Source organism: Primulina eburnea, chromosome 6 (assembly GCF_022965805.1).
Source record: "Primulina eburnea isolate SZY01 chromosome 6, ASM2296580v1, whole genome shotgun sequence".
NCBI lineage: Eukaryota > Viridiplantae > Streptophyta > Magnoliopsida > Lamiales > Gesneriaceae > Primulina > Primulina eburnea.
The window spans coordinates 1,551,100-1,576,825 of NC_133106.1; the positions used below are offsets into that span (position 1 = coordinate 1,551,100).

Below are 25,726 nucleotides of genomic sequence, written 5' to 3' on the forward strand. Positions count from 1 at the left end.
ATCTCTTCCGGTGCATGCCAAAGTCACTTGACTTGGAGCTTGAGTGTGACCCTGAAATTGAAAGGACTTTCCGCAGGCGAAGACAACAGCAAAGACTTAAGGAACTGATGGAAAGGCACGAGCCAGAGCAGGAGGCGGAGCGCCAAAACGAGAGACGAATTGAAATGCCACGCCGCATACCCATGTTAGAGTATGCCCAGCCTTCTTTGGATGGTGCACGCCCCAGCATTGTGAGGCCGATTGTGCGGGCAAACCAATTCGAAATAAAACCAGCCATTATCCAGATGATTCAGAACACCGTCCAATTTGGAGGAACTGCTGTGGACGATCCAAACACACACATCGTGGATTTTCTTGAGATTTGCGATACTTTTAAATTTAATGGAGTCTCTGATGATGCTGTTAGACTGCGTTTATTTCCTTTCTCTTTGCGTGATAAAGCTAAAGCTTGGTTGAATTGTTTACCTGTAGGTTCGATACCTACATGGGAGGACATGGCGAAGGCGTTTCTCATCAAATACTTTCCTCCATCGAAGACCATGAAGCTGCGGGCAGACATCACAACATTTGCTCAGTTCGATCAAGAGTCACTATATGAGGCATGGGAGCGTTTCAAAGATCTATTACGAAGATGCCCACATCACGAGTTGCCACTTGGGTTAGTCGTTCAAACCTTCTATTATGGTTTGCTTACTCCTAACCGTACTATGATAGATGCTGCTGCGTGTGGGAACCTGTTGAGGAAGACTGCGGAAGAAGGATATGAGTTGTTGGAGGAGATGGCTGCTAGCAGTTATCATCCTCAATCTGACAGAAACAACCAGCGGAGAAGTGCAGGAGTGCACCAGGTAACTGATTTTTCTGCTATTACTGCACAACTTGATGCTTTAAACAGGAAAATAGATGGCTTGAACTTGGGTGGCACGGCTATGCGTTTGCAAGAGGTATTCTGTGAGAAATGTGGAGGTGAGCACTATGTGAAAGACTGTCAAGATGACAATCCATTCTATGTGCCCGAAGGAGTACCGGTGCATCAAGTGGGAGTCCAAAACCGCCCAAGGCATGACCCTTATTCGAACACATACAATCCTGGGTGGAGGCAACATCCTAACTTCTCATGGGGCGGCCAAAACAGTCAAACTAGACCGCAAGGAGGACAACAATATGGCAAACAACCAATGTACAGATCCGAGCCTCCTAGAGAAGAAAAGTCCAACTTGGAGCAAATGATGTCTAAGTTTATTTCATCCACAGAAACTAGACTTCAAAATCAAGATGCTTCGATTAAGGGGCTCGAAACTCAGATTGGGCAATTGGCCAAGATGATAGCAAATCGAGAGCCGGGCACCTTGCCAAGCAACACCGAAACTAATCCAAAAGAGCAAGTGAAGGCCATTGAGTTGAAGAGTGGAAAGATTTTGGAGCCTAGAGAGAAAGAGAAAAGCCAAGTATCGGATGAGCATGCTGAGGCGTCAAAAGGTAAGTCATCTAACTCTACACCAGCACCCACGGCACATCCTAAGATTGTTATCCCCCCGCCTTTCCCTGCAGCATTGAAAAAGGCAAAACTAGATGCACAATTCGGCAAATTTCTTGAGGTGTTTAAAAAATTGCATATCAATATTCCCTTTGCCGATGCTTTAATGCAAATGCCTAGTTATGCCAAATTCTTAAAGGACATCTTAGCTAACAAGCGAAAATTGGAGGATCACATGACAGTGAACTTGACTGAGAGTTGCTCTGCTTTGGTGCAAAACAAAATCCCACCGAAGCTAAAAGACCCAGGGAGTTTCTCTATTCCTTGCATGATTGGTGATGTTGTTTTTCATAAAGCATTATGTGATCTTGATGCAAGTATTAACCTGATGCCATTTTCTGTGTTTAGGAAACTTGGGTTGGGCGAGCCTAAGCCGACGAGGATGTCCTTGCAACTGGCTGACAGATCGGTCAAGTACCCCCGCGGAGTGATTGAGGATGTGCTAGTGAAAGTGGACAAATTCATTTTTCCTGCCGATTTCGTGGTGCTCGACATGGAGGAGGATACCGAGATGCCTCTCATTTTGGGTAGACCGTTCCTTGCAACTGGCAAGGCGCTGATTGATGTGCAAGAGGGGAAGTTGAGATTGAGAGTGGGCGAAGAAGAGATTACATTTGACGTTTTTAATGCACTTAAGCACACACTGCATTCTGATAGTTGTTTTCGAATTGATGCTTTTGACTCTCTTGCGTCTAACTATGTGCAGGATGCTCTAAGGGACCCTTTGGAGGCCACTATCGATACTGAATTGGGAGAAGAGGAATTGGATGAGGAGAGAGCTGAAATTGTGGCACACTTTAATGCCAACCAACCATGGAGAAGGCCAATGAGGATGCGACTAGAGGATCTAGGAGAACGAAGAGATTTGACCCCTCAAAGGTCAAGCATCGAGGATCCCCCAACACTTGAGCTGAAGCCGTTGCCTCCACACCTCAAATACGTGTACTTAGGTGAGAATAACACTTTACCTGTCATTGTTTCTGCTGCTTTGACAGATGTGATGGAGGACAAACTGTTGGAAGTATTGAAAGCACACAAGGGTGCATTTGCGTGGAAGGTGGCGGATATCAAAGGAATCAATCCGTCAGTCTGCATGCACAAGATCTTGATGGAAGAGAAGTACTCACCTCTTGTGCAACCTCAGCGAAGATTGAATCCTAAGATGCAAGAGGTAGTGAAAGCTGAAACGATTAAGCTTCTCGATGCAGGTATTATCTATCCTATATCTGATAGTGCATGGGTAAGTCCTGTTCAATGTGTGCCAAAGAAAGGTGGGATTACTGTTATCACAAATGAAAATAATGAATTAATACCCACTAGGACGGTTACGGGATGGCGTGTGTGCATTGATTATAGAAAATTGAATGATGCCACCCGTAAAGACCACTTTCCCCTTCCCTTTATTGATCAGATGCTTGAGAGGTTAGCGGGTCATGAGTTTTATTGCTTTTTGGATGGGTATTCGGGGTACAACCAAATTATGATTGCACCGGAGGACCAAGAGAAAACCACTTTCACTTGTCCTTACGGCACTTTTGCTTTTCGCCGCATGCCGTTTGGTCTTTGTAATGCCCCTGCCACATTTCAACGTTGCATGACCGCTATATTCCATGATATGATAGAAACTTTCCTTGAAATTTTTATGGATGATTTCTTGATATTTGGCTCTTCGTTTGATGATTGTTTGCAGAATCTGACGGTGGTGTTGAGGAGATGTGAGGAAACAAACTTGGTGCTTAATTGGGAAAAATGCCACTTCATGGTACAAGAGGGAATTGTCCTAGGGCACAAGGTTTCGGGGGACGGAATCGAGGTGGACAAGGCGAAAGTTGAAGTGATTAAGAACTTACCACCTCCGGCGTCCATAAAGGGAGTTAGAAGTTTTCTAGGCCACGCCGGTTTTTACCGGCGTTTTATCAAAGATTTTTCTAAAGTTGCCAAACCTCTATCTTCCTTACTTATGAAAGATGTGCCATTTGACTTTAATTCTGATTGTTTGCAGGCATACGAGAAGTTGAAGGAGCGCTTGGTGACGGCTCCTGTCTTGGTAGCACCGGATTGGGATCTACCCTTCGAGATCATGTGCGATGCTAGTGATACTGCGGTAGGTGCTGTCCTCGGCCAAAGACAGAACAAGGTATTCCACACTATATACTATGCAAGTAAAACTCTAGATGAGGCACAATTGAATTATGCTACCACCGAAAAAGAGTTACTTGCAGTAGTGTTTGCACTTGACAAGTTTCATGCATATCTTGTTTTGTCTAAAGTCATTGTCTACACTGACCACTCTGCACTGAAACATTTACTTGCTAAGAAAGATGCAAAACCACGCCTACTTCGGTGGATTCTATTGTTGCAAGAATTTGATTTAGAAATAAAAAATAAGAAGGGTGTTGAGAATGTGGTTGCAGATCATTTGTCTAGATTAGAATGTATTTGTAATGATTCTGTTGATCATGCTATCGATGATTGGTTCCCGGATGAGCAACTATTTGAGGTGAGAAATTGTCCATGGTATGCAAATTTCGCTAACTTTCTTGTCACAGGCACACCTCCACCGAACTTATCTTTTCACCAACGAAAGAAATTCTTTTCTGACGTGAAATACTATTTTTGGGAGGAACCGTTCTTGTTTAAGATTTGTGCAGATTCCATGATAAGACGGTGTGTTGCGGAGGAAGAGTTTTATAAGATTCTCAACCATTGCCATGACCGTGAGGTAGGTGGTCACTTTGGACCAACGAGGACGGCATCTAAGGTACTCGAATGTGGCTTTTATTGGCCAACCCTCTTTAAAGATGCTCGTTCTTATGTGCTAGCATGTGATAAATGCCAACGGACAGGTAACATCTCTAACCGTCACGAAATGCCTTTAAATAATATCATTGAGTGTGAGGTTTTTGATGTGTGGGGAATAGATTTCATGGGACCGTTTCCCAGTTCTTTCACGAAAAAATACATTTTGGTGGCGGTGGATTATGTGTCTAAGTGGGTAGAGGCGGAAGCATACGCCACTAATGATGCTCAAGTGGTTCTAAAATTTTTGAAGAAAAACATTTTTAACCGCTTTGGAACACCACGAGCAATCATTAGTGATGGTGGCACTCATTTTTACAACAAACTCTTTGAAAAACTTTTAAGCAAATATGGTGTCACACATAAGATCTCTACCCCTTATCACCCCCAGACGAGTGGGCAAGTTGAGGTGTCTAACCGAGAGATAAAGCGAATTTTGGAGAAGGTGGTAGGTGTCAGTAGGAAGGATTGGTCGGTGAGATTAGATGATGCTCTTTGGGCATATAGGACTGCTTTCAAAACACCAATAGGCACGACACCGTACAGATTATTGTTTGGTAAAGCATGTCACTTACCTGTAGAGTTAGAGCATCGCGCATATTGGGCAACCAAAGCACTAAACTTTAACTTTACTGATGCAGGTGAACGACGGTTGCTTCAACTAGATCAATTGGAGGAGTTCCGAAATCTGGCCTATGATCTTGCATTGTCATACAAAGAGAAAACAAAAAAGGCTCATGATAAGAGGATCATCGAGAGAGAATCAAAGAAGGCGAAAGTGTCCTACTCTACAACTCCCGGTTGCGACTATTTCCCGGGAAATTGAAGTCACGATGGTCCGGTCCATTCGTGATCTCGAAAGTTTATCCATCGGGAGCTGTAGAATTGAAAGATAGGAAGGATGGGGCATTTACGGTCAATGCCCAGCGACTGAAGCACTACATGGGTGGCACAATTGAGCCGCAACTTGGAATCACTCGGTTCCAAGACACGCCGAACTGAGACAGACCGACAGTCTAGCTCTCGACGATAAATTGAGAACTTACTTCTTCTCCCGTCTCTTGCATTTAATTTACTTTTCTTTTTTTCGTTCGTGTCAGCATATTTTGTTTTACTGTTGTTGTATATATAAAAAAAAAAAAAAAAAGGTGGAATGTGAATTTTTTCCCGAGAACTCGGCGCTCGGGCGGTAATTTATTACCGCTCGAGCGCGAAGCTAATACAGAAGTCCAGAGAGCTTGGCGCTCGGGCGGTAATATTTTACCGCTCGAGCGCGAACATCTGCCTCTCAAAAATTTTTCCCGAGGACTCGGCGCTCGAGCGGTAGTTTTCTACCGCTCGAGCGCGACTGCCTTTTAAGTCGCAGATCCCCTTTCCCCCTTTCATTTTCTGCACGCCCCAACCCCAAAAATCCCTAATTCTTCTTCACTATCTCCTTCAATTTTTGTGTGCAGGTGGTCGATTTCTTCTCCCAACCTCGGCAAGGCGACTCTTCTTCGTAGGAACACACGCCTAGTTCATCAATCGGGTCTTTGCTCCGGCCATCGTCTTCCTCTTCCATCCCTCCACTCCTATGGCTCCTAAAAGACAAAAAGGTAACATCGGCTCTTCTTCTTCGTCTTCCGCTTTTGATAGAACACGTTTTGTGAGTGTGGAGGCTCGGGCTAGATATGACCACGCTAAAATTCACCGAAACCCCATCACCGAGAGGGGATTTCGTCGGACTTTTGAGGATCGTTATCTGCCACCTTTGGTGGACTTAGAAAGAAGGGGATGGGAGAAATTTAGTGAACAACCTAAAGCGGCAGTGGTATCGGTAGTTAGAGAATTCTACGCCAATGCCGTCGAGCGCACTGATGGGAGGGCATTTGTTAGGGGCAAGCTTGTGCCGTTCGATTCGACCACGATTAACGCCCTCCTGGAAACGGCCGAGGTAGATGACTCTGCTTTCCAGGCACTAATGGTTAGTCCCGACTACAATCTGATTATCGAGAGTTTGTGCCGCCCGGGTGCAATGTGGAAACCATTGGGTGGATCACCGAGCTGCTTCGATGAGAAATACTTGAGGGCGGATATGGCCTTGTGGTACTTGTTTGTGGCCCGGCGGATGATGCCTGTCTCGCACAAAAGCGAGGTGCAAAAGGAGCGTGCGGTGTTACTTTTTGCGTTGCACCGAGGATATGACATCGATGTGGGGAAACTTATCAACTCGCAAATCACTCTAAGCACCCACAACAGCCACATAGGTCTATTCTTCCCGACCATCATTTCCGAATTATGTGCCCGGGCCGGGGTGCACTTCAGGGACGACGAGGAATGGCTTCAACCGATGAAGCCAATTTGCCGGGAGGACGAACAGCGGAAGAGGGCAAAGAGACGGGCGGACTTTCCCTCTCGAGCGGAGGATGCGGGTGGATCCAGCACTGCCGTACCACAACGCCTCCCACCACAACCCCGCAGGCGAACGCAGAATGACAAAATGGATGAGAATCTCGCCTTCCAGGCACATCAGAGTCAGTTTAACTTGTATGTCACGGACCACCTATCGCACATTGACTCTATGATGCGCTCTTTGCTGGCGCACGGGGGCGTTGACCCATCGACCATCACACCATCTCCACTACCTCCTCCCCCATTCCAGTTCCAGTATGATTATTCTCAGCATGGGGAGGGCACAGGAGTGCAACCACCAGACCAGGATGAGGAGGAGCACTGATCAGGGGAGTTTACTGTCTCCCCTACTTCGCAATTTTTTTCCTTTACCGCTTTGCTGTTTTTCTTTCTTATCATTGTTTCCATCTAGCATGTTTATTAGCTTTCTTGCTTATTTAGTCTGCATTTGTGTTTGCATATTTGTGTTTGCATTTCTGTGTTTGCATTTACATTCACGAGTTGTTTTGTTGTTAGTGTTTGTTCGTTTTGTGCAATGAGGGCATTGCACAACTCTAGTATGAGGGGGTGGGTAGATTTTCATGTTTAATTTGTTGCATGTTTTGTGTCGTTTATGGTGAGAAGACATAATTTATGAGCCAATGATGAGGTTGGATGGATAGTACACCAAAGTATTGATTGGGTCATATCATGAACGGTACTCTTGATTGTTAAAACATGAATTGTGGCTCAAGTTTGAACTTTTTGAGCACACATGTGTGGGGACTAGAATTTTGTAGGAATAATGGCGAAATTTGAAGGTTTTGTGTGGTTAACTTGAAAGACATCATTTATGAGTTGATTTAGCATGTAAACCCGTGAAAATAAGTCGCTAATTGGGACCTTGAATGAGAAAAGTTGATTTGCCTTGAACTCTATATTTACCTCCGTTCCAATGCACTAATTAAAAAATCATACTCCCAACCGGCTGTAATCCAAAGTCATATTATATTCTTAGCCTAGGGAGTACATGTGTGAAAATTGTGCATTCAAAAAAAAAAAAAAAAAAAGAAAAAAAAGAGTAAAGTTGGAGATGTAAGGTGAGGGGGAGCCGAAATAAAAGGAATGAAATTCTATTCCTAGGCTAAAAGTTGGAGATGTAAGGAGATGAGGAAAGTCAGACGATAAGTCTTGACGATTGCACAATGAAAATGATCGGTGTACTCCCAACTTTTAGCCACTTGAGCTTATTTTCCTTCTTTTCGACACCCTTATCTGCACTTAAAAGTTGAATAAAGTTCAATTTATGGCTAGTGATAAATGGACACGGGGATGCATGCTAGTGAAACTTGTATTGAAGTGTTGATTGAGTGACACGCATGATTTGATGATTGATCTATTTGACGTACGAATGACTAGACCCATCATGACACACACACACGTTCAAATTAGTGTCGATATTCATGTGAAGATGAGAATGAGTATTCGTTTGCGACTTGACTTGATTATGAGTGGTATTGGGAAAGTAAACTGAGGCATGAGCATAAACGTGTCAACTCGCCATCGACATTTAATTGTGTGGGTTAGTTTTTGTTTGAGTCTTTTACTTTTGTTGTGTTTGTTTAGAGTCTCGTGCTTTAACCTGTTTTGCTTGAGGGCAAGCAAAAGGTTAGTATGAGGGGGTTGATAAGGGGTGTTTTTACGTGTTTATTGCATTAGTTTTAATTATGTTTACATTGTGCATGCATGCATTTCATTTACTTTTTGTTCATTTTTTAGTAATTAATTGCTTTTGATTATGTATCACTTGGGCATGATGAATTTGCAGGAAAAGGAGCCGGAAAACCAAAAAATTGGAACCAAAGTGCCAACTCAAGAAACTGAAGTGCAGCAAGGTCGGCGCTCGGGCGAGCGCGAGCATTGATCACCAAAAGAAAAAAATACAGAAGAGTCGGCACTCGAGCGGTAGTTTTCTACCGCCCGAGCGCGAATGCTGCATGTTACGAGGTTAATTACAGAGAGTGTGGCGCTCGAGCGGTAGTTTTCTACCGCCCGAGCGCCATCTATTTTTGGCAAAATATTGTGTGCGATTCCTTACCTTATTTTGGAGAGGAGAATGATATGAAAAGGTGGCTTGGCCGATTTTTGGGGGGATGCAGACATAATTTTGAGAGCACAAAGGATTTTGGGAGAGCTTTTGCACTTGGATTGAAGATTCAACGGTTTCCGGGCATCGTTCTTCGCAGATTTCGTCACGCCTAGTATTTCTAGTTTAATTTCCTTTGTTTAAACATTGTTTTGCTTATTTTAATTATGAATTCTAGTAGCTAACTTCAATTATTTGTTGGGATTAAAGGGGATCCTATCCCGAACTTTTAGTTGGTTAATTTATATGTCGGTTTGTGATTTATTCTTGATTATTCTACGATTTTCATTGTGTCGTTGAGCGTAGCTAACTTTAACGACTATTTTATATCACGAGTGAGTTCGAGAGAAAAAACTAGTGATAGGATCGAGTAGTGTAATTCGCGGATCTACAATTTGCATAGATATATGAAATTGGATACGTGCCGATAGTCATAGTCCTTAGGGTCGAAAACTAGGGGGTTTCATTAATCGAAATGCGATTCATTTTTGATAAATAATTAAAGACATTTAATTACTTCATTGAGTGAATTAGTTTGACATAGCTCGAGAGAGTGTGTTCAATTGAATAGGAAATCCTGTCGGAAGCGTAGAACACAACCGAACGAATTAATAAATTAATAAGGGGTAGGTGAACCAGAATTCCCAACAAATTCTTTTATCATTTGAAATTTAATCCATTGATTTAGCATTCATATTTCATCAATTAATCGTTGATCTTGTTTAATTAAATTTTCTTGAATTTTATTAGTCATAAAACAAACAATCAAATTTCGTCGCTAAAGTTTTAATAACTAAAATAATAATTGTTAAATACAGTCTCCAGTGGAACGATACTCGTATTCATATACACTATACTATTACTTGACATCGTGCACTTGCGATTACATTTTGAGCATACAAAATCATATTTTCTTGGGGAATTCATAGTGCAAGTTTTGCTCGATCACCACACATGTTCCAAAGTCATTACTCATTTATTTAATTATCTATTATTTCTTTTCCAGAGTTGATTTAACATTTGTTGTGTTTTATTTAATTTATAATATATTAATTTTTTAATACTACTTACTTATATCAATAAACATATTTTAATAATTATGAATTGTTATTTTGAATTAGTGCATACGAGACCACCAAGATTATAATATTTTAATTACGCTTGTTGCTCATGCAAAACAATATAAACAAAATCATTAATCACTATGGTTATGAAACGTAATAATTACATCAATATGAGTTTACACAATATAAACAGAAAATCCGATAGCCTCAATTAAGTCTCTACCTTATTCTATGCTAACAGTTTATGAGTATGCACAACAAACCTTCAAAACAGAATGAGTTTGTCATAACCTATATACCTACGCACACAATAATATTAATATAAAATAAAATTTTTTTGCATAAAAATTAAGTGAAAAAAAAAAAAGAAAAGAAATTCATATTTGTTTAAAGAAATAAGATTGATGTGTTTCACGGCCGCCTCTATACGAACGGAATTGGTGAGATTATAAAATATAGAATTTGAGATGAAGAGATTGATGGTGAATAGGAATTAAAAGATAGGGGATATCTTTGTAATTTGATATGATAAAAAGATTATTTTGGTAAATTAATTTAACTGAAGGCTAAAATTGATTATAGTACTTGTGTGAAGCCTATTTAAGAAAATATCTCAAATATAAATGGTCTTTGTGTGTACAAAAAAATCAAAATTCTTTTTCAAATTAAAAGTGCTTCTTGAAGATTTTGCCGACACCGCATATAAAAACCTCACAAAATTAGTCGATCTAGATTAAATTGGAGAAATTAAATAAGTGGCTTGTCATAATTAGTTAATTAAAATCTGCCATTTGGTAAATTTCAATTATCCTTGATGCGCTAACTACAAACCCACGGCTATAAATATTTCAAGACTAGATTCTTGATTTTTGAAGTCTTACGGAATCCAACATAAGCAACTAGAAGAAATGACTAAGACTTTTCAAAAAGAGAAACACTTAAATCCCATATATATATATATATATATATATATATATAGTTTTGATATATTGCACATCTATGTGAGCACCGATGATGTGTCACTCATCTCTTAGATGCGCAATTTTTCTATATTTCATCACATCCAATAGGTGATTGACACTTCATTGGTGCTCACATAAGTGTGTACGGTAGGTGTGCAGGATATATATACATATATATATATATATATATATATCTCTTACTATTTATTAAGGCTGAGTAGGTTAGAGTAACTTCCTTGGTCTGTTTTTTAAAATACCTAAAATACCCTTCACCTCCACTCTCTACATTACTAATTATATATATTAATAAAGTGTTAAAGAATAAAAGCAAGTCACATGTAGTTTAGTGGATAAAGCCTATGTTTTTTAATCATGAGGTTGTAGGTTCAATTTTTGTTTGGGTCTTTTTTATTATTTTTTAATTTATTTTTTAGTTCATATATCAAAATTATAATGTAGCCACTCATTATTTCTTATAAATATATTTTGATCCTCATTTAAATATAAATCAAATAAATTATAAAAACATATCGTACAAGCACGCAACGCGTGCGTCGTTGTACTAGTATATATATATATATATATATATATATATATATATATATATATATATATATATATCTTATCACAACGTAAGTACCATTTGTATATATATATATATATATATATATATATATATATATATATCTTATCACAACGTAAGTACCATTTGTATATATATATATATATATATATATATATATATATATATATATATACAACGTAAGTACCATTTGTATATATATATATATATATATATATACAACGTAAGTACCATTTGTATATATATATATATACGTAAATATATATATATATATATATATATACAAATGGTACTTACGTTGTATATATATATATATATATATATATATATATATATATCTTATCACAACGTAAGTACCATTTGGTTAATGATAAAGGTCCTACTCACTAACCAGCCCATAAGTAATAAACAAGAAGTCCCTAAAACAAGAAAGGAACTGGAAAACGATGAAAAAAATAAAAGGACAAACGAAATGAAGCACAAATATATTCCCTCTTCCATTAGTAATTTGATAGCAATATCTCCCATTAAAATGTTCTCTCCACCTACAAGAGAACCTCCTCTTGCCGCCCATCCTAATACTTTTTCCTTAAACAAAATAAACTTTCTGTCATTTTTTTTCTCAGATTCTCGTTTAATACTTGGCATTGAACGTTCAAAAACGGGTTTAGTGCAAATCCCATTACGAGATTAATCGAAGGTGTCTTTAGGACCATCATATTCATCAACTTGGTGTTGACTAATATTAAGTCCAAATAGTAAAAGGACAATTAATCAAAGGTTTCTTTTTCTTGGAGTATACCTCCATATATACCACACCCTTCTATCTCATTTTTTGCAAACAAATGTTTTTGTCTTCAACCCAATTCCCAAAATTCATACTTTCCCATCAATTAATCTTCCATCATTTTGTTAAGCATTTACAAGACATTATCACCTTTTTGTATGTGTTATAAGATTTCAAGTTCTTGAATTGTAAATTTATAGAAACGAGATTTCCTTCTCTATTGTCAAAATTTTGTTGTTCCAAAATCATAATTTTCACTAAAATTTTTGGGCTTTTATTTGGTAATCTATTCATTAATAAACATGCAAATATCACTGTCTGTGTGCAAACAAACGCGCCCTTTGCTACAGATTCCGGCAAATGCTATCGGGCAACTCCTCCACCACCGGAAAGAAAAGGTCGTGGTGGTAATGGGAGCCACCGGCGCGGGGAAATCCCGCCTCTCTGTAGACCTCGCCACGCGTTTCCCGGCAGAGGTGATCAATTCCGACAAAATGCAGGTGTACAAAGGTCTCGATATAGCCACCAACAAAATCACTGACGAGGAGCGCTGCGGCGTCCCCCACCATCTCCTCGGAGACGTCGACCCCGAATCAGATTTCTCCCCAGCCAATTTCCGCTCCTTGGCGTCATCTGCCGTGGAATCCATACTCCACCGAGAGCAGCTTCCCATCATAGTCGGCGGCTCCAATTCATTCATCGAAGCACTGGTTGACAGCGATTTCCGTTCGAGATACGATTGCTGTTTCCTGTGGGTGGACGTTTCGATGCCGACGTTGCATTCCTTCGTCTCCGATCGGGTGGATCGAATGGTGGAAAGAGGAATGGTGACTGAAGTTCGAGATTTCTTCAATCCAGATGCCGATTACTCTAGAGGGATCCGAAGAGCAATCGGAGTCCCGGAACTGGACAACTTTTTCCGCATAGAATCATTCTCCGACGACGAGGAAACTCGAGCTCGGATTCTAGCCGAAGCAATTGACCAAATAAAGATGAACACCAGAAAATTGGCGTGCCGCCAGTTGGAGAAAATTATCCGGCTCCGGAATGTGAAAGGGTGGGAGCTACACCGCCTCGATGCCACCGATGTGTTCAGGAAACGTGGTGGAGTAGCGGAGGCTGCGTGGGAGAATATAGTGGCTGGGCGGAGTGCCGCTATAGTAAGTAGGTTTTTGTGTGATCGCCGACGAGTGGCGCACTGCGGCGGCACACCGGGCATGGAAGCTTCGCTTATGGCGGCTGCAAGTTACTGAGTTGGAGTAGACAACGTAGTACTGTTGCCATTTTGGGAAAAATTTTAAATTTGAGTTCCCTGTCTGATTTTACCCAACTAACTCACTATAATTAATCTTGTATTCACGAATTATTTAAATATGATACTTCTAAATATTTATTAACAAATTATTATGTACGAAAATAATTTTAAGCCAATTTATTATATAATACTATAATTCAAGTTCAAAATAATCTCAATACCAATTACCTATCTACATCTACGTTAAGATTGTGACGAGATACACATAACCAGAGTTGTATTTATGGTTCACAAGGCCTGAGACGATACTTTAAAAAAAATCTTGTTAATCGTAAAGCTCAATTTGCAAATTAAAAACAATCAAACAATAGATATAAATATAAAGATAATATAATTTACGAGTTATATATTTATCTCTTCACAATTTTTTTCTTCGTGCGCCACAACATCAACATGACTCTAACGTAATGCAGTGTGATATGAACAATTATATTAGAAAAATATTGAAATTTCCAAAAATGGTAATATATGTTGCTAAAATTGAAATTTGTCAATATAAACTATCAAAATAACAAAATGATAAATATATTAAACCAATATTGTAAAAATATATTATTTGTTATAAATAATATATATAATATTTTATTCTAGAAAATAGAAAATAAAGATATATAAAATATTTAAATATTACAATTTTTTGTATTTTATTTTTTGAAATGGGCGGAACTACATAATTCAAGAAAAAATGTTAAATAATCAACAAGTAAAGTATAAAAGTTTAAATACTAGTTGACAGAAGATAAAATAATAAATATATTAGACAAACATTATCATTTTATGCATACAAAATTTTTAAAAATTTAATTAATGAGTCGTGCAGTTCTATGGTTTGGGCTCTACAAAATTAGATTAAATCCCCAATGAACACAATCATTATATTTAATCATGTTCTCAATGGGTCAATGTCCAAATTTTTTTTTAAAAATGTCCAATGCACATATTTTTAAAATGTCCAATGCACATATTATTCATTGGGATCACAGTTCCATGGATTTCGTGACACAATTGACACGTTCCTCCCGAGGTTGTGATGCGATTTGGGTCGTGATTGATAGATTGACCAAATCCGCATGTTTCATTCCATACAAGATGACGTACCGATACGATCAGATGGCCCACATTTATGTCAGAGAAGTGATCAGATTGCACGGAGTGTCGAAGTCGATTGTTTCAGACCGTGATCCTCGGTTTACTTTACACTTCTGGCGGAGTTTGCAGCAAGCTCTCGGTACGAAGTTACATCTGAGTACCGCATATCATTCACAGACTGATGGACAGTCAGAACGGATGATTCAGACATTGTAAGATATGCTGAGAGCTGTAGTGCTTGATTTTAGCACTAATTGGCAAGATGCATTGCCTCTCTGCGAGTTTTCGTACAATAATAGCTATCAAACGAATATTGAGATGGCACCTTTTGAAGCTTTGTACGAAAAGTAATGTCGATCCCCTTTATATTGGGATGATATCTCTGAGGTTCCTGAAATTGGACCTGATATTATCAGATATATGACGGAAAAAGTGAAGCTGATTCAGAAGAGAATGAAGGCAGCCCAGGACCGACATGCCAAATATGCCAACATCAGACAACGACCGTTGGTATTTGAGACTGGAGATCGAGTATTTTTGAAGATTTCACCTTTCCGAGGAGTTGTCAGATTTGGCAAGAAAGGGAAGTTATCTCCACGATACGTTGGTCGATATGAGATTATCGAGAAGATAGGAGACCGTGCCTATCGACTCGCATTACCGCCTTCATTATCGGGAATACATTATGCCTTTCATGTATCTATGCTGCGGAAATATCTCCCCGATGATTCTCATATTATTCAGCCAGACGAGACCGAGCTGGATGAGACATTGAGTTATATCGAGAATCCGATTCGGATTATCGATCGTAAAGAAAAACAGCTCAGAACAAAGACAATTCCGCTTGTGAAAGTTCAATGGACTCGTCATGACATTGAAGAAGCCACCTGGGAGACTGAATCAGACATGAGACAGGAATTCCCAGCATTGTTTCACTGATGTAAGTTTTTATTCAGTTTCTATTACATTCCTTCTTATTGATATGATCAATTGCCTGTGATTTCGGGGACGAAATCATATCTTAGGGGGGGAGAAATGTAATGCCCGAGAATTTTATCCTAGTAATCTGTAATTATTGAGTTATAATTTGATATGATTATGAGAGGATTAATCGGGACACGATTTGAATTCAGCATGAAAAGATTTATCTGCGAGGATGAGCTCTCGCGCGCGACCCAGCCGGGCGCATATGCGCGGGATGTCCAGAGAACCTCGCGCATATGCGCAACATGAATCCGCGCATGTGCCGAGGGTACCCGAGAGTTGGGCAAAATGAACAAGGGCCTCGCGCATATGCGCTGAGTAAGGGCGCGCATATGCGCGAGGTGCTGTGCAGATGATGCGCCGAGACATATGATCTCGCGCATATGCGCCGAGTGATGTCGCGCATATGCGCGAGACGTGTTTTGTGAAAGGACGAGCCACGTAGCTTTACCATGCAGTGGATGTATATAATTCGCAATTCCTTTCATTTCCTTCGCAAGAAAACTGAGAAAGGTTCAAGGGAAAATTGTGAAAAATCCTTACGCCTTTTGTGAAATATCCGCCCGTCAGAATTTGAATCCGACTTCAGTATTGTGTTCCTATCAACGCAGGCTACAACTGGACGTAATTTTTACTACGTTTTGACATGTCTTGAAATTATGATAGTGTTGGAATCGAATATGATTCATATATGATGTTCTTGACATGTTAGACATCGTAGAATCGAAGTCAGATTGAGAAATAGATTGATTATGGAATTGTTATGATTTTCTGATTATATTGATTTGAAATCGGACATATTTGGGTTATGAATGAATTACAGATTGTATCAGATATGAGTTATGATTTGTAATTGATGTCTGTTGATATGGTATTGACGGGGATACTGAGATTGTGTCGTTATGCCGTGATTTGAATTAAATCCAGATTAATCAGATTCAGTGTTGAATTGATAATGGAATATTGATATTATGATTCTCGATATGTCGTTTCAGATTTACAGAGACGGTCTTGAGTTCAGAACTGATATTGCTTCAGACCGAGACTACAAACGAAAGGTATAATTCAATGTGGTATTGGAAGATCGACTCAGGTAGGATATACTTGAGTTTCCTTAAATCACATACTTATTGTTATTAAATGCATTGATTTGATTTGATATGCTTGTTCTATTGATTTATAGGAAGCATGTATTAGACGAGTGATCTTGTGACAGAAGTGCCTGATAGTGGTGGGATCATCACGGGCACATTGCACGATGTCACAAGATAGTGAATTGGCGATAGTGCCAAAGTCTATCACGTATAGGTCACCGGACGTTTGGCTATCGATGTGGATAGAATTAGAGTTTGTTCTATTACTGATGATCGATACCATATCGAGTGGATAGAATTGGAGTTTCTTCTATTACTGGTGATCGATATAGAATGCCAACGTCTGGAAATCAGGATCCCTAGACTAGGATTGAGTCTAGTCTGAGTCGTGGAGTCACGAGAATGATTGATAGTTTTATATTAATTATGTTTCAGACTTTGATATATATCTGATATCTGTTTCATGCTTTATATTGATTATATGATTGCATGTTCGTTGATTTATACTGGGATTATATTTTCACCGGAATTATCCGGCTGTTGTCGTGTTTGTATGTGTGCTTGACAACAGGTGGGACAGGATCAGGGGCGAGGAGATGACGAGAGATCATGATTAGAGTGGAGGCCACGGACTTTGATGTTGCTGTAGATAGGGTTTGAACACTTGATAGTTAGTTGTTGAACCTTAGTCTGTATTGAATGCATGTTGTACAGGACTTGTACCTTATTTTATACTGATATGTATACTAGTATGATTTCCATTATGTTCCGCATTTAAAAAAAAATTTAGACCCTGTTTATTATAATTGATTAAATTGTCCCAATGACGATTATGAATTTGATTAGCATCCGGGTCCCCACAGTGTTTCTATCGACGCATGCTACAATTGGATGTAAGTTTATTACGTTTTGATATGATTTGAAATTATGGTATTGTCAGAATCGGATATGACTCATATGTGGTGTTTCTGATATGATAAACATCGTATAATTGAAACTGGATTGAGAAACAGATTGATTATGGAATCTTTATGATTTTTCAGATTATAATGATTAATATTGGACAGATTTGGATTATGGATTGATTACAGATTGTATTATATGTTGGTTATGGATTTTAATTAATATCTGTTGAGATTGTGTTGACAGGAATATCGAGATTATGCCGTTATGCCATTGATTTTGAGTTAAATCCAGATTGATCAGATTGGTGTTGATTTGAGCAGTATATTGATATGATATTATTTGATATTTTCATTGCCAGATTGTGTATTGACAGACTTTGAATTTTAGACGGGAACGTCGTCAGAACTACAATAAAAGAAAGGTATAAGTCAATATGATACCGGGAGAACGACTCGAGTATGATATACTTGAGTTTTCCTAAATCACATACTTATTGTTATTGTGTGCATTGATTTGAATTGATATGGTTGTTCTATTGATTTATAGAAAGCATGTATTATACGAGTATTAGACGAGTAATCTTGTGACATAAGTGCCAGATAGTGGTGGAATCGTCATTGGCACATTGCACATTGTCACATGATAGTGAATTGGTGAAAGTACCAAAGTCTGTGACGGATAGGTCAAGACACCGGATGTTTGGTTATATCGATGTGGAATAGAATTGGAGTTTCTTCTATTAGTGATATTCGATATGGAATGCCAACGTCTGGAAACCGGGATCCCTATACTAGGATTGAGTCTAGTCTGAGACGTGGAGTCACGAGTCTGATTGACGATTTTATATTGGTTATGTTTCAGATTTTGATACATGTTACTGATATATGTTACATGCTTTTATATTGTTTATATGATTGCATGTTTCGTTGATTTATACTTGGATTTATTTCTCACGGAGTTATCTGGCTGTTGTTGTGTTTGTATGTGTTCATGACAACAGGTGGGATAGGATCAGGGTCGAGGAGATGAAGAGAGAGATCGTGATTAACGTGGAGACTACGGACTTGGATTTTAGATAGGGTTGAACACTTAATATGTAGTTTTTAAACCTTAGTTTTAAATGACTGTATATGGTACAAGACTTTTACTTTGTTTTCGATGTATATATTCGAATGAATTTCACTACGTTCCGCATTTGACACTTGCATTTAAAACAAAAAATATTTAGACCATGTTTATTATAATTGATTTAATTATTCCCACAGACGATTAAGAAATGAATTCGCGTCCGGATCCCCACACGATCGACCGTAGCTGAATGACTTTAATGATAGATGAGAATACAAAAACAAAATAAGACTGAAATGATTCCTGCAAATCTTCGGAAAACGATCCTACTCCTCTGGGCCGATCTCGTGTATCTGAGCCAATTTGCTATGAGTAGATCTCATGTGAGACCGTCTCACGGATCTTAATCCGTGAGATGGGTCAACCATACGCATATTCACAATAAAAAGTAATACTCTTAGCATAAAAAGTAAAACTTTTTCATGGATGACCCAAATAAGAGATCCGTCTCACAAATACGATCCGTGAGACCGTCTCACACAAGTTTTTGCCATTTGCTATTTTATTTATTTACTTTAGTTTTTTCCATCACAAATAATTGTTGCATGCATTGTTCCACTTTCACGACCTAACTTAACTACAAGATCAAAACACAAATTTAAATATTTATATAACAAAACACAAAATTCTTTTGACTATTATCCATGAGGAAAAAAATACGACACAAAATCGAGTTATGTTTCGATTCCATAATTGACAAATCTAGGAATCTAGTCATCATCCAATTCTAACCAATTTTACTATTCAAATATGGCCTCAACTAATCATCAAACGACAACATATCTGTAATAATTTGACCACCAACACCTACCACTCTCATATTTCCATTAAATACACAAGAAAGTCAAAGATCTGCAAATTCAGCGAATCGGGATGTTATAAGGTGGATTACGAGGCCTCCACGTAATAAATAAAATCGGTTTTGGATCTCCTCTACGACTAACCCAACTTGGTTAAGAGTAGGTAGGTTTCTTATGAGATGGTCTCACAAATCTTTATTTGTGAGACATATCAGCTTTTTCGATATTCACAATAAAAATTAATACTCTTAGTATAAAAAGTAATATTTTCCATGCATGATCCAAATAAGAGATCTGTCTCACAAAATACGACACGTAAGACCGTCTTACACAAGTTTTTGCTCTTGGTTAATTTATGTGAAAAAAAATCCGATGTTTAAGTTAAACAAACGAGTCTCAATTATATATCGACACTCGATTAAGTATATACAGAGCTAATGTTTGGTAAAAACTTATGTGAAAGAGTCTCACGAGTCGTATTTTGTGAGACAGATCTCTTATTTGAGTCATCCATGAAAAAGTATTACTTTTTATGCTAAAAATATTATTTTTTATTGTGAATATCAGTAGGGTTGACCTGTTTCACAGATAAAGATTCGTGAGACCGTTTAAAAGACCTACTCTTAGGGTGTGTTTGGTTGAGTGGATTAAAATAAGGATAGATTAATAGTCAAATATTTATCGTTAAAATTTTAAATTATTTTAATAATCATTTTGACCCGGTTTAAGATCCAATTTTATGGATAACTATTTGATTAATAAAATTAGATCTTAAACCGGGTCAAAATGATTATTAAAATATCTTAAAATTTTAATGATAAATATTTGACTATTAATCTATCCTTATTTAATCCATTCAACCAAACACACCCTTAGTGTTTTAACTCGAGGAATAATTTGAAATCATGTTCTTCATGTGATTGTCTCTAACTTGAGATATTAACATTCCGCTGTGTTATATAGTAATAAAGCGGGATTATGACTTGTGATTTGTATTATTAACATATTCAAATTTTAAAACAATGTTCCAATGTAAAGTGGGAGCGCTATAAAAATGTAGAATAAAATTAGGGTAAAATTATGTCAAAATCACACTAAGAATGTTTTAAAATATAATGAAACTAGATATTATTTACAAGTTGCTTTTAGATAAAACATAAAATAAGTAATATATAACTATATCATAAATAATAAAAAAGAATCATCTATTACTATTATTAAAAATCTCTATGATAGAATCAAAAATGGTGTCTCTGTCTGTTTTTTTAATCTTCCAATTTTGCCCTTATATTATACTATTAATACACTTTTGTTTTTTTATTTTTAATTTCAACAAACACTTTTGTTTTTATTTTTTTTAATTACAACAATTCAAATAGCACTTTAGTCCCTTGATAATTTTTTTAAATTTCACTTTAATCACTCGATAATTATACAAAAAAACTGTACACACGCATCGTGTGTGCAAAGTATCTAGTTCTAATTATACGGTGAGGACTTTTTTCATTCAAATTGCACCGCACCATATCATGGTGACGGGGGTGTGTTTTTTTCCTTTTTTCCCCTGAACATGGTTTTATTCTCGGCTCGGCTCGGTTACATCGGTTGTCATGGGTATTTAAAAAGTCTGATAAGCATTATGCGCAAGATAAAGTATCCCATGCACGATAATTCAATATCTTCATTAGTCACTTCTAGGATCCCATTACTTCTCGTGTTGCTAGAGTGTGGTGAATAAAATTTACTATTTCAAGAAAGACAACAATCCAAAACATTTTAATTGTACTATATTTTGCTTTTTAGTTAACTAATGGCCAAAATTACCCCTACACAAAATATATTCTAGTTGATTTTGAAAACAAATAATAAATATTTTTTTTTACATTAACTACTCAAAGAATTATATTTCAAAAATTAATCTCAATTTTATTATATAACTATATTTTCTTGGTTTGGTATTCCTTTTCATCGGAAAATCTCCGGATAGAAATGAGTGAACCAAATGGCTAGGAGAAATATAGTCGAGGCAAGAGTTTTACTCTTTTTCCTTAAAACGATATTGCTGTGCCCCGATGCTCACGGTTGTTGGCAATTCGTTTCCCAAGATACAACGACTACGACTTTAAAATAGTAGCACTACAAATCTTAAAGACACACGAACTTGAGATGTTTAGAACACTATCAATATGGTATGCAAACTTTCTAATTTTGAATTCTAAGCGTTAAACTTAAAAATCCAATTCCAAGAGTTTAAATCTTGCAAAACTTGGATTTAAGCACAAATACTTAAAAAACACGAAATTAAAAAACAACTCTCGAATTTAATTCCAAAGTTCGAATTTAAGTGTATAAGCTTAAAAATTCAAACTCAAGATTTTATATCTTGAAAATTTGAACTCTAAGTGCTAATGCTTGAAAATCTTTAAACGCTAATGCTTAAAAATTCGCATATAGAACTAAACTTAGAGAGAAGAGAAGAAGAAGAAGAAATGTGCAATGAAATGAAATGCGGGAGGTCTTATTTATAGAAGGTGAAAAGACTTGAATGAAATGATGCACTTTTTACTTAAAAAGAGACACCTTTTAATTAAAAACATCTTGGCATTCCGGCCAAATCAGAGAGGCGCCACAAAATGAGAAATCACTTGGCCGTGTGATTTCTGTTTTTTTTAAAATTATATATATTATATAATATAATAATATATTAATATATATATAATCTTTTCGATTCAATCTTTTCATTCGATAAAATTTGAACTCAATTAATTTCTCATTCACCCTTTTTTGAAATCGAGAAATATTTCCGTTCGCTATGTAGCTCGTTCGAATTATTTTATCGATTCTAAATAAGTACAAAACTCATTTTTTTCTAATAATCCCCCACATGAATGAAAATTAATGCATGTGACAATGCTGATTCGACACAAGATTGGTTTCGCGAGTGCTTTTCATATTTGAAGCGGCCTGTACACTTCGCCCTTACGCAGGTGATCTCCTAGGAGAGTATCCCACTATTGTAGTGTCCAAATTTAATACACGTATAACCCATGCATTCATTTAATTATTAAATCATTTAAATTAATTTTAAGTGAGTTTTGGCGATGCATGATTTATTTAAATACATTATTTTAAATTATTTATGTTTATGTGATGCACGTTAAAATGTCTATTGAGTTTCATGTTTCAGGCGTTCATTCGAGGCGGGATTGAGGAAAAGACCCGGTGACGATTTTTGGCAATTTTAAAGATGGTATTTTATTTTTAGTTGAGATTGGGGGCATTTTAAATAATGTAGTGAGTTTAAGCACTTTTGATCCTAAATCTTTATTTAGCAAATTTTGAGAGTTTAAAACTTTTAAGATTTAGTATTTTATGAGATGTTAGTATTTTAAAGTATAAGATAATTATTAAGTAATTTTAGAACTTTTAAACTTTTAAGTCTAGCATTTGTACCATTTATTTTTATTAGAGTGTGCTTTAGTTAAGAGAAAGTTAGTATTTTTAATTAGAATTGTCATTTAGTCAATTAGCAACTTTTAATTAAAAACACACACAAACCCACTTTTACACACAGCAAAACTCACGCACACACACACTTTTGCACACACTAATTAGCGCCTAACACACACACAACAATTCACTCTAGTTTTATTATTTTTTTTAAAAGAAAGTAAATCTAGGGTTTTTGAGCAAGAAGCTGCCGCCCCTTCTCCCTTCGATTTCCAGCAGCTTTTTGTTGCATTTTATTCAAAGATTTTAGCGCCACGTTCGTCCCGGATCAACCTCGCTCCTATCTCCGCTTCGGTGTCGTCTTTCGGTAACGTTATCATCAAAAAGGCACGTATACTCTGTTCTTGCTGTGTCGATCAAGTCATATTATGCGTTGTGTCGATTTTTATGCGTAAAAGTTATGTATGATGATAGTAGTTTGAGCGGATCATGAATCGGATCAATTTCGAAGGAAAATTTTTAGATCTAAAATTCGTTTTTTTACTGTTCATGTCAAAACTGCGATTTTTCTGTTCATATTTTGGGAAAACTTTCAACGGCAAAAACGTGTAACTTTTCGATACCTTCGATTTGATATATGATTCGAAATTTTTGGACAAATATTGAGTGAGTTATGGCATTTTTCGTGGGACTGCTCAAACTGCGTTTCAGAAAAGTTATGATTTTGATAATTCTTGAAGTTTCAGTGTTGCAGGCTTCGTTGGAAACTGACGGGCGATCGTTGCTGCGTATAAGCATGCTAGTTTTGAGGTTTGGTGTATTTTTAAGATTTTGATGCAAGTTGTTAGGCGTTTGAATGAGTTTAAAGTTGTAGGAAAGGGATTGAGGTTAATTGCATAATTGGTGTTGCGTTGGGTAGTATAGTGGACGTCGTATTGTGAGGTGTTTGTATAAGTTTTGATGCAATGTTATGGTGTTCTAAGAAGAGTCCTAAGATGGTAAATTTCGTTCCATTGATGTGCAATTGGGAGATTAGGCAGGTGCATAAGTTTTCTCGCAGGTTTCGAAGCAACGAGCGAACACGGACCCAAACACGGACCCAGGCACGGGGTCCGTGCCTTTGTTATTCCTTCAGTGTCAATTTTGCGAGACAGCACGGACCCTTGCACGGATGAGGGCACGGGGTCCGTGCCTTTGGGTTTCACTTAGTGTCTATTTCCAGTACCTACACGGACCCTCACCCGGACCCTGACACGGGGTCCGTGCCTTTGCTTTCCTTTCAATGTCTTCTTCCAGAGTCTACACGGACCCCCATCCGGACCCGAGCACGGGGTCCGTGCCCCTTCCGTTTTCCGACACACTCTAGGCAGTACGTACACGGACCCTCTCCCGGACCCAAGCACGGGGTCCGTGTACCCTTGTTTTTGAGAAATATTTGTAAGTTCATTTTAAGTTAGATGTTATGGGTTAGTGCAAAGATTATTAAGGGCGTGTCGTGGGAAATTGTAGAAGGTCCTAAGATATGATTGAGCTTGAGAGTAAGCATGAGTTTCCTACGTCTAAGTAATGCAAGTTAAGTATGAAATTCACGTTAGTAAGTAGCAGCAACGGCCCCAGTCGAAGTCCAACGAATCCCTCAACGCCAAGTAAGTATGTTGACGTGCAAGAAAACATTTTTTTAGTTTTTGAGGTATGCTAAATGTCTTGTGACCAAATTATGTTAGGATTGGAAAGCGTTAAATTATGAACGGGGACCAATCCGCCCGTTAAATTATGAACGGGTTAGATCGTGGTTGTGAAGCGTTAAATTATGAACGTGGATCAACTGGCCTGTTAAATTATGAACAGGGATTTTATGTATGCGGCAGCGGATACGTCCCTGTCAGCCCAGTACTGTGGTATAGTCTGATCAGGCTCATTTATGTTACGGGTCACTTGCTTTGAAACATCCTCTACGCAAAATGATGAAGTTATGTATGTTAAAGTATGTTCAAGTATGCAGCATGTTTATGAAAAGTTTAAGTTATGGCACGTCGAAGTATGTATGTACGTATGTTCAAGTTTATTATGCAAGTTCAAGTTCCAAGTATGTATGTCATATTTTCAAGTTGCATGTGGTTTTATTACGTATTACTCGTTATTTCCAGTTTATACGGGTTGAGTCTTTAGACTCACTAGACTTGATCGATGCAGGTGACTATGTTGAGGAGACAAGAGGTGATGACCAAGGGGCAGGCTTGGGCTGAGTGGCAGGCTAAACCCGAGGACCGCAGTTTATGTTTATGCAAATTTTTAAAATACTCTGATGTTTTGATTTGTACGTGAGACGTTTTGAGACAGTTTATTTTAGCAAAATTTTATTGGTGACGGATGATTGTGAGATTTATTTTTATGAATGTTGAGTGACGACCGTATGAATGTTTTTATTTAAGAAAATTTAAAATTTTTCCGCAAATTTTAAGTAGTGTAGAATACGGTTCGTTACAACTATACTCCAACATACTTATTAGTATATCTTATTAATCATTAAAGGTAAAACCTAGCCTCATACCCTTTTGTGGGCAACACCTCTTATCATAGAAATAGGTAGGAGATTTCTCCAAGGTGTTTCTACCAATCTTGTAATTTAGTTGTCTCTTTTGAACCTAGATCTTGGGATCTCCAGTCAACTAGGTTGGGTATCCACTACAATATTTAATTTTGAGGTTTTAA

At 37.6% G+C, this 25,726-nt stretch overlaps 1 protein-coding gene and 1 non-coding gene across 2 annotated transcripts; one reads left to right on the plus strand and one right to left on the minus strand.

Moving 5' to 3' along the window:
• Positions 1 to 543: 543 nt before the first annotated feature.
• Positions 544 to 649, minus strand: LOC140835616 (small nucleolar RNA R71). The gene has a single exon (XR_012118938.1). It is a non-coding gene; the product is annotated as a small nucleolar RNA R71 (small nucleolar RNA).
• An 11,676-nt stretch (positions 650 to 12,325) lies between these two features.
• Positions 12,326 to 13,580, plus strand: LOC140833294 (adenylate isopentenyltransferase 3, chloroplastic-like). Its single transcript, XM_073197670.1, has one exon. The coding sequence runs from the start codon at positions 12,551 to 12,553 to the stop codon at positions 13,499 to 13,501; it is 951 nt and encodes a 316-aa protein (XP_073053771.1). The 5' UTR covers positions 12,326 to 12,550; the 3' UTR covers positions 13,502 to 13,580.
• Positions 13,581 to 25,726: the final 12,146 nt, after the last annotated feature.